The following is a 10,393-nucleotide window of genomic DNA, read 5'->3' as shown; positions in this document are numbered from 1 at the left end:
TCCCTTGCTTGTTACCTTCATTTACTGTGGCAATAAAAGGAGCCAGTGCTCTTTATGCTTCTGTAGTCTCTTGAATCAAGGCTTTTATGTGGACCTGCATTTGCTTAAAAGCATGCAAAGCACATGGCTTCATCTGCGTCACAGGCTGGTCTCAGTCAAGATCAGGGCCAGCTCTCAGTGTGAGGGCAGGGGCATCTTAACCCTGCTAGTGTACTGCCTCACTCCCACCCCTAGGGCCAGCCTCTGAACCCTGGGTAACTTTGGATATTCAAATGATTCCAGACATGAGGATGATGCCTCTCCCTCCAGAGGGTTACTCCTTCACACCTTACTGAGTTTGGAACCCCAGAAGTTGCTCCTCTTGACCCTGGCACAGACCTGTTTCTCCAGAGGAGTGCAAAGTCGCATCTCCAAGCTGCCTTCTTGACCCACCTGTGCTTCCTCTGGCGCTGCTCAGATGGCCTGCTGTTCTCAGATTGGTACCTCTGAGGAAGGGGCTGCAGGCTCAGGGAGAAGCTATCGGGCAGATCTGATTCAGAGTCCCATCCCTGCCTCCACGACCTTGCTCAATTTAAACTCTCAGGATCTGCTTCCTCCTTTGTGTTTTGGAATGTGCCAAATGTCATCTGTCAAGTCGTGAGAGGAACAAATCAGAGGCCACTTGTAGGGTCCCTACCATGAGTCTGGGCATCCCAACAGAGTGGCCCATTACAGCGGACTCTGAGCACAGCTTCTTCCATGGGGGACCACAGGGCCTTGCAGACACGATACCCTTATTACAACACCTTATCCTTACTCCTGGAAATGAAGGACTCAGTTTCCAAGTTTCTCCAAGCAACTCCAGCTTCCATTTTTAAAATAGCACTATGTTCCCCAACTCTGCCTATTCACCCAGCCTGTGGAAGGGGTGTCAGGCTTGCCACATGCATGTGTGCCCGTGGAGCATCAAGATGGGAAGGGCTGCTGATGGCACCAGCTAGGGAATGAAAATAATAAGGGAGACAGTCTGATCTGGGATCTAAGAACCTGCACTTGCTGAATTCGCTGTTTGCTGCTCCTCTGAGTGGCTTTTTGTTGAGGTTCAGGGCAAATTCAAGAATTAGCTTTTTAGTAATCACTACCCTTCACCTTTCTTCCGATGTCCCAGGCATCCTCAAAAAGCTGGGGCTTCTGCCAATCACTTACTTGTATTTTTTTTTTTAGCAAAAGAACTGGAGCAGCCTAGGGGTGGTTTTCAGGCCGAGCAGGCAGTTCCTTCCAGAGTCCTGCCTCTCCTCTTTGAGGGTGAGTCTGGCATCGAGGCTGGGCTGATGATGGTGGTGCATGCCTGGGGTTTCCAGCTTCCCAGCTTTGGTTGTTTCGGGGAAGTGAATGTAGTTGCAGAGCAGGGATGTTTGTTCAGCACAAGCTGGCGTCTAGAGGAAGTGGTCTTCCTTGCTTGTCCCTGAAGTTAAGACAGAGGTAGCGGTGGGAGGCTGCACGACTCAGTGCCGGCCACTTATAAAAAGGTGTTGACTCTCCAGCCAGTTTCAGAAAATTTGCAACCTCTCCATCCACAATTCATTTGCCTAGCTCTCCATCTGGGGAGGACTGGAAATTCTGGCCATATTTCTAAAGAAAAAATAAAGCCACTGGACACTGGGCTTCCAGCTTTGAGTAAGTTAACCTCAGGAACTACAGCTAGGGCGGCCCCCACCTGGAGCATGCGGCCTCTAACCTTAACAGCTCAGACTGGCAGCCCACCTCCACCTTGGCTTTGGGTACAGTAGGTGGACTGCAGTACAGCTTCAACTGTGAAAAGGAAATAAAAAGAGCTCAGAGCTCCTTAGTGTGGCTGGAGAAAACCTCTTCCACTCAAGAAAAAGCCGCCCTTTCTTAATAAATGTTGTAAGCCTTTGCTGACAGGCCTTTAGAACCAGCTTTTCTTGTCCACAGTTCTTGAGTGCCTACTGGACACACAGTGTCCGGCTCCAAGAAGGCGCTTAATAACTTCCCTGAGTGAACAAAGGCCCGAAGGGGTGCCTCTGAATGCCCCACAAGAGACCAACCGAGTTGTCAGGAAGTGGCCTTCCCTTTAGCCTGCCAGAGCTGCCCTTGGGGCAGGCCTCCTCAGCACTGCAGGCCTCAGTGAGGGTGAGCTTGGCAGCCAGCTCCCAGCACGGGTATTATAATGGAGAAAGCACAACACCATGTTTTTCCAAGTGTTACCCATTTATAAATAAGTACATTTGCTTTCATACATACAGTTCATTGTACAGATGGCGATCTGTATACATGGGCAGGAAAGTGCATTCCTTTAACTTTTCACATCTATCTCACACAGCTCACATGTACAGACGAGAAAACTGCTCAAGCAAGTACAGCAGAGGAAACTGTCTTTCCTTATACACAGGGGGCTAGATGCCTCTGTTGGGTGTGGGACATCCCCACTGCACGAGTTCACAACTGTGTGGTGTTCAATATATCAGGGTAGAGAACGAACATGCATTGGGTAATATATACTGTACAGAGAAGTCTTTTACATTTGAGTTATAGAAAACCTAAAGGAAAACTAAGTGCATTAAAGCTTTTTCCAGCAAGTGTCTTGAAAGGACAGCAAAGAAGAGGAAGAATCAAAATCATATTAGTACAAATCACTCTTTAGTTGTAGACTGTACATGTCTGTACTAATTAAAATCATCTTGGATTTGGAGGAGACGGAACAGAGACAAAGATGCTGTGCTAGGTGGAAAGGAGGCCATGCCTGAGAATGGCACCTGCCGTGAGCCCGAAGAGCTGGCCCCACGCAGCAGGAATCAGCCAAAGGGAAAAAAAAAACCCCCAAACCCAAACCAGAACAGGAAGTGTAACTTACAGGATTTCCAAAATAACCTGTGAATGAAGGAGAAATCTGGAGCCGGCATTTCTAACTCTTTTTCCCAGTAAGTTGGTACACAATAAGGCAGGTATATTCAAGTACTGAATTTTCCAGAATTAACTCTATCTGGTCCTGGGGACCCAAAGCATTGAGTCCCTCTAACCAGATGTTCTGGTTAGGAGTCAGGCAAAAGAAAAATCCAGCCAGCAAATGCTGTAAAAACAAAGCAGCTAGGCTCCTTCCTTTCCAGAGTAAACCGAAAAAATGGGAGTGATGCTGGCCTGCATCTGTATGCGTTCAGCCAACACCTGACAGGCCAGCCTAGTGGGGATACCAGAGTCAGCAGGAAGAAATGAGATGATGTGGGTGAGGAAACATGGAAGTAACACTTGATTTTTGGTGTCCAATTATGCATTCATTTGGTACTGACTTTCAAAGCTCTGACTGTGGCCAGCACGTGGCCACAAGCATCTCAGGGGGGTTCAGCTGCTGTGAGGCATTGGACACCGGAATGCAGGTTACCAACACGTCAGCCCTTGAGTGGTCTGTTATAAAAGGAGTTGATGAAGACCCAGTGATTATTCAAGTAGCTCTGCACAGTGGCTCCACCAGCCCCATTGTGCTTGTGTCCAGGACCCCACTAGCCACCTGTTCTTGGGAGCAGCCAGAGCTGAGTTCAAGGCATTGCATGGTGAAGGTTTCCATGACACGTCTTTGCAGGTAGCTCTTACCCCTAAGCCCTTTGTTCATTGTTGTTATCATGGTAGATAGATGGTCAGTCTGGAATTCCTAGAGGAAAAGGAGAAAAGGCCACACCTCCCAATGCACATGCAACAGGGCAGCACAGGCCTGTGCAGCAGCGGCAAGCTGCCTTTGTGGGTTGGCTTCTTGAGAAGCGGCAGCCCAAGGACAGACAGGCAGGACGGGCGAGACTGGGACAGGGGTGGGCGATCCTGCCCGCCTGGGGGAGCCTGTTCCATTTTGTGGCAAAGATTCAGTGAGCAACTGGTTTTGTCCAAGGCATTTCTGCAGTAGAAAAATAACTATCTTTCAATCAAATCACCAACCGTGACACCTCCGGAGTTACATAAGTTGGAGGCCGAGAGGGACTGAGTGGGGTGCCCACAGGGCAGAAAGGGGTCTTCCATGTACCCGTCCATCCACCAGAGCAAGGGTGTTCTAGGCAGCCTCTCCCTGGCTGAGGGCTCAAAGCAGGTAGTGTTCAAAGAGCTTATCTACAGCTGGTAGAGAGGCCAGAGACACCTTCCAGGCCTTTCTTCCCTCCTTCCTGGACGCTCTGAGCCTATGGGCTGCCTGCAGACCAGGAGGAGCCTCCTCCAGAGGAGATGCTGCCCTTCTTTGCCACCAGACAAGCCTGGTGCAGAGCCACAGGGACACCTAGTGGTAAAGTATGGTGAAGCACGGTGACATCCACATAACGCACCGTATATGATTAAAATCTAAGGAAAATACTTATGGATATTAAATTAGATACTGATTAATTTTTCTATTGGGTACATCTCTGGAATATAAAAATACCAATATTTAGAGAGGGGTTCTTAAACTACTATACAATATAAGGACTGAGAATACCTTTCTCTATGCTGTTCTGTTTACAATAATTTAGGAAAAGTGTTATAATCCAGGTTAACTAAATTAGCAAACTTGTATCTCTGGACAATGACCTGGTGTATTGTACATGATTCAAATTAGTGGAATTTTCCTGAGCCTTCAAGTGTAAGTTAAACACATCTAAAAAGGGGGGTACATGGGAGAGGAACAAGAAGGGTTTGTGCTCTATTAACTTGAGACTTTAATAGTGCACGTCAGCAACCCGGACAAGGTACAACAGCAGATACAAAATGGCCTCCATTTTGTCCATGCCAAATTCTCATGTTACACAGGTTTTCCCTTTACTTTGTAAATAAACATTAATTTTTAATTGTTAATTGTGTGCCTTACTGATCCAGTAAATAAAGAAACCATGTCTCAGGAGTCCCTAAGAAAATTGCTGGAAAAGCACTTTAAAATCACTGCAAATATTTTTTTGTATTGAAAAATTCTTAGTCTTTTTGATGCTTATATACAACAGTTATTTCTTGTGCTATAAATGTTGTGATCCACTGCTAGATTTCTTTCTTTTTTTTTCTTTTTTCTTGAAAAATACACTAAAAGACAAGAGTGGTTTTGCTATTTTCTAATGAAGACATTACTCACACTTAAATATCCAGTATTTATCAGAGTTACAAAGTCAAACAGTAAAGCGCACCCAGTTAGAGACATGATGTGATGGAAACCCATTAGTGCAAGAATTCTGGACGAACAGAACACACAACTTGGTGAGAAACCTGTAAATTGAAGTTTGTCACCACTGCTTCCATCTCAGGGTGATGTGAACTGGGTGAGTGGAACTTTGCAATTTCATTTGAAAAGTTCCCCCCGACCTGAAGCCAGACATTGATTCAGCAAGTATGCTGGGGAGGGGCATCTCTAAGATACAGTACTAAGATCATCCCATGGCAGTGAAGTAGCAAAACAGGGCACAGCAATCTGCTTACAAGGAAACTCTGTCTCCTGCCCCAGGAAGGTCCAGTTGGCATTTTCTAGTCTAAAACAACTGGCGCCCAGTAGTGATATTCACTCCCTCTTACAGTGGCTAAAAAAGAATTGCATTTTGACTGCTGACATTTTAGGTGTTTTGCCCAATAAGGCATAGGCCCTACATTTCCTGTTTGTTCAGGAAAACCTAGAGAGACCCTGGGGAGAAGTGGCATCAGTGGTGTATTTGTAGAATACAGAACTTGCTCATCCACCTGTGCAGGTGAATGCAGGTGGTACATGTGGTGTTCCAAATAAGCAGGGGCACTTTTCTAATAGACACTGAGAAATTTCCAGAATGTAACAGCAGCTCCTCAGTGAGAGGTGGTTAGAAAGGGATGGGATGCAAAAAGCCCCTAGGGCTGAGATGTGGACAAAGAGGGAGCTGAGAGGCTGCTGGGGTCCTGATGTAGCCTGATGCTATAGCTGTACATCTCATCTTCTTGATGAGGGGGTAGAGAGGAGACACAGATGTCTGCAGCTGAGCAGGAGATAGTCCTGAAGCATCAGAGAGTGGAAAGAGTCTGGGGCTTGAGTTAGCCCAACTGTCTGCTCCTAGTACAGAGACCTGCTTGTTTCAGGCTGGGGGCAGAGGGGTCCATCTATTTGGCAGGATCTAGGTTAGTAAAGAAATGTTTCTGATCTCAGCTTCATGCTTCCCATGTCTTGGTGATACTTTCTGAAGACACTTAACAGGTTTGATCACATCTGGATTTTTATTCAGGAAACTGCTCTTCCTGTAGCCCTTTACTAACAAGAGCAGAATGACTTCTAATAAGACAATGAATTCTCTTTTGTTTAGGTTCTTAAATTTTAAGAACTGATGTGCAGTCCGTACCAGGCCTGTGCTAAGGCTTTGGTTTCCATGTTCTTGCTGTCTATATCATCCCAGCCGCAGCCACAGAAAGGACAGGTTAGCAGAGGACCATAAGACATAGAAGATGTGTGTGGGATGGCTGGATCAGAAGGCTCGCTACCTCATGCGCCCTCCCCAGTGCACAAAGTGGTCTCTGTCAGCCTGAAACACTTGGCTGTGTCTGGTTTTCAAATATCGCTCCCCAAACACTCCTATCTAGAAAAAGAAGAGAAACAATTCCTAGAATGGTAATGAAACTATAGACCTCAAAGTGGAATTAGACAACATGGAATGCAATGGCCCTGGCTGTAAACTCCAGGAATAAGTCTCACGGTCTCAAGAGAATTCAGTTTGCTTCTCAAAGAAACAAATTCTTCACTATACCATCTGGGTGTAAAAAAAAAAAAATGATGGTCAGGAGGACAAAATATGGCTCTAGGCAAAGACCCAGCTAACAGGATTATTGCAGTAACTTCAGAAGTTTGTTTTTTTTGTGGAATATGATGCTCAGTGGTGTATCAGGACCTAAAAAGTAGATTTCTCAAAGACAAAGATTTTCTACAGCCTGTCACTGAGAATCCAGAACAGTCTCTTTTTCTATATACTTATTTATTCCCTCCTCCACCCATGGAAAATCTAGCTTTTAATGGTTAATTGTTGGCTAAAAACCTAAAGAATAACTCTCAGTGAATTATTTAAAAATATCCATGATTCTCATCCAATTCCCTTGGCTGACTGAAATATGTGAAGGTCTAGTTTCTAAATGTTCCTAAAATGCCTCTTGGAAAGTCAAAGTAGTGACATTTCAAATGATTACATTGTTTATTTCCTTTTGATTTAACAGACTTGTTTCTTCTCTTTCTTCTGGACCCTTTTGCTCTCCCAGGAAGACCAGCAATAATCTAAAGGAACATTCTAGACCTGATGACTGCAGGGAGCTGGCCCTCAGGGGAGGAGGCCATGGCACAAGGATGCACTGGGGCCGGCTATTCGGGTAACACTGGATAAGAATGCAAAGGCAAAGGGGCGTCACACTCTTTCTAAAGTTCCTAGAAGAAAACGAACAAGAACATCTTACTTCTGTAAAAAAGGAGAAAGACATTTACACAACAAGAACATCAGTGAACGCGATTGTCTCCTGGAAAATGCTGACCAGCGTGTCTGATCTCCCTGGGTTAAAGCACATGACACAATCTCCTCGTTGGCATTGGAAGAGAGGGAGAGAGCATGTGGCTGGGGCAGAGATGAGAGAAACTCAAGTCCTGGCTCAGTGGTGGCCAGCTTCCCAGTCAGCTGCATGCAAAGGATTTCAGCACGTGGGCTGCCACCTCTGAACACCACACAGAAACTACATGGGAAATTAAGCCAGAGAACTACCTCGAATGTGGAAACCAAGCCTGAAAATGTGCAGTGAAAACATACGGGTCTCACTCCAACACATGTCTTTTAAACATTAGACTCCACGAATGGTCTCTTTGGTTTGATAGGGGATGTCTGCCCTTGTCGAGAGTCCCGGGACAACTGCCTGTACAGGTTGTCCTGGTATGCCTGAGCCACAGGGAGGGTCCGAGCCACCTTCACATCAGGGTATGAGGAGGCCTGGCTGACTCTCTCCAAGAGGTCTCCACGGGACCCATTAGCCAGCATCCCGTGGGGGCTGTAATAATCGTCCTCCAGCAAGTGGCCGTTCTGTGCATTGTTGGTTTTGTTATAAAAGGCAATGTTGCTGATGGATGATGGTGGACTGAAGGACTCAGGCTGAGGCAGGTTGCCTGGAGACGTGGGGCTGAGAATGGTGTCCACTGATGACACTGCCCAGGTCCGATTCTGCTGGTGAAGATGGGGGTACTGCTGAGTCCGGGCTGTCTTATCTATGATCCCCATGAATGGTGTGGTCCTGGATCGGGTGGGCTCACTGGGGTAACCTCCCTGAGTGGGAGACACTGGCGACAGCTCGTCACATGACCTGTCATACACAGGTTTCAGTGGTATCTCCATTTGCTGAATCGAGGAGGATGGCCGGAAGGTAGGAGTTAGGTTGGAGGCAGATGAGATACTATTGCTGGACGGAGAGAAACGGAGGCCTACGCTTTGGGAGTGCAGCAGTGGCCTGGGGGTCGGTGGGTGGGGCTTGATTTCATTAGGGTTGACACTAATAGGTCTTCTGATTAAATGTGACACATCGGGGGAACCTAACTGGCTGGAGGAACGCTCCAGATCTAGTTTTGAGTGACAGACAGGGTAATAGGATGCAGACTGGCTACGCCCAATCTGTGGTGTCTGGCTGTATCTCATACCACCTCGATATGCTGAGGAAGGTCGCTGTGGAAGGTCTTCTTTGGTCAACCCTCCGTGCTGACAGATGGCCCCTGCACTCAGGCTGGCCTGCACATGCTGCACAGGTCTGCCATCCCCTACAATCCCCCCAATTGACCCCTGATAAACCAACCGGCTCTGACTTACTCCTATGTCTCCTTGTGAAGACTGGTATTTACTAGCCATTGAATGGGCTACTTGGCCATAGGCCCCTGTGGAGATGACGGTGCTTGAATGAACTGCCGAGCTGGGCTGGTTGCTTCTCACGATCTGGGCCTTGGCAGGCTGTAGCCTGAGCCCTTGCTGGGGAACTGCCACAGGAAGCTGAGGCATCTGGTAGGGCCGCTGCGCCATTTTGGATAGTGGAGATTTTGGTCTGCCGGGAAGCTGACCAACGTTTGTTTCTTGCTGATAGCGCACCGGTGAGCCGGACTGGGACCTGTAGATGCTCATGCTCTCAGCCGGAGGGCTGGCCCTGTACTGAGGGCCTCTGCGGAGAGGGGATGGGGGAGGGCTCGGGTACTCCTTGCCTGGCCCTCCCACAGGAGGGGGGCTAAAGCGGTAAGATCCCCCCTGATGAGCTGGGGACGTAGGTGGCGGGCCAGGTCTGTAATGAGAGTTCTGGTGAGTTGGAGAAAGGGCAGGGGAGGTGGCCTGGTAGCCCTGTCTAGTGGGAGAGCCTACAGAACTGCCGGGCCGGAAGTCAAAGGCCTGGTGAGAGCCACGCGGTGAGCTGGAGACGCAGGCTGCGTCCCGGTGGGCCGGGGAGCAGGGGGGGCTCTGGATTACAGGGAGACCCTGGCTGGGCCGAGCCTCCGTCTGGAGGCCGATGGAAACATTTTCCATGTCCTGTTCCACGTACTCCTCTTCGAATATGTCCTGTACAGAGTACACATCCTCACGCTGCGGCTCAGGCTCCGCCTCTTCTGGTAACTGCTGCTGTGGCGGCTGCGGCGGCAGCTGCACCTGCCTGCACTCCTCCTCCACTCGCATCAGAAGTCTCTGGATCTCACGGTTGTTTGGACACAGCTTGATAGCCTCGTTCAGGTCCTCTAAGGCTGCTGCAAACTGTCTGCTTGACAAAATGTAAACACGGGGATGGGAGTTACTCTGAATCAACAGGAGTTCCCGAGAGAGCCGAGAGCATGGCCATTATTTCAGAGGCAGTGGTGGTGCCTGGGGGTGGGGGAGTGGTTTGGTTTGAATGGTAAGGAAGGAAACAGGCAGGCTGTCATTCTAGAAGAGTCCAGAATGATTCCCTAGCCTGTTCAGCCTCCATCCTCCTTCTGGCATTTTTGGGATTAGTGGGGAAATGCCCCTTTTTGTCAGTCAAGCCAGGCCCTTCCGGAAGGTTCTTAGTGTCCAAATGCACACCCAGGCGGTGTAAGGGTTGGGTGGGGTTGTCATTTACAGGGTCACTGTCAATTAGCTTAAGAATAAAAAACAGTAACTACAATATTTAAAAATCTTGCTGATCCAGCAGAATTTTTTCTTTATATTCTTGATCTTTTGGCTCTAAATTTCAGACCTGTTCCATCCTAGGCAAGAACCCTGTCCTCTACCCTTTCTACCCCTTGCCCCAAAGCACTGTCACGCCTCCGTTGCACTGTCTCAAAGCTGAGTGGGCAGTAGGCTTGCTGACTCTAATTTGCAAATGAGGACACAAACTCACTAAGAGATATTTCTGTCTTCTCTTTTAGTATTGCCCAGAAAAGGGGAAACTGGCCTTGTGGGGAAGGAATTATCCAGGGGGAAAGAGAATCTGA

The 10,393-nt window shown here is 48.0% G+C and overlaps 1 protein-coding gene across 11 annotated transcripts in view; it reads right to left on the bottom strand.

Moving 5' to 3' along the window:
- Positions 1–2,192: 2,192 nt before the first annotated feature.
- TANC2 (tetratricopeptide repeat, ankyrin repeat and coiled-coil containing 2) overlaps positions 2,193–10,393 on the bottom strand; it is a 374,308-nt gene continuing 366,107 nt past the window's right edge. For 7 of the 11 annotated variants that reach the window (XM_036997193.2, XM_073235742.1, XM_036997192.2 and 4 more), the window contains one exon: positions 2,193–9,702. In XM_036997193.2, coding sequence (XP_036853088.1) covers positions 7,758–9,702 — 1,945 coding nt within the window. In that variant the 3' untranslated portion in view covers positions 2,193–7,757. The remainder of the gene's footprint in view (positions 9,703–10,393) is intronic. The other 4 variants (XM_073235743.1, XM_073235748.1, XM_073235744.1 and 1 more) reach the window with 1 other exon arrangement.

This window comes from Manis javanica, chromosome 4, assembly GCF_040802235.1.
Source record: "Manis javanica isolate MJ-LG chromosome 4, MJ_LKY, whole genome shotgun sequence".
NCBI classification, from domain to species: domain Eukaryota; kingdom Metazoa; phylum Chordata; class Mammalia; order Pholidota; family Manidae; genus Manis; species Manis javanica.
The sequence above is the reverse complement of the archived record's forward strand: the minus strand, read 5'-3'. Positions and strand labels throughout refer to the sequence as shown.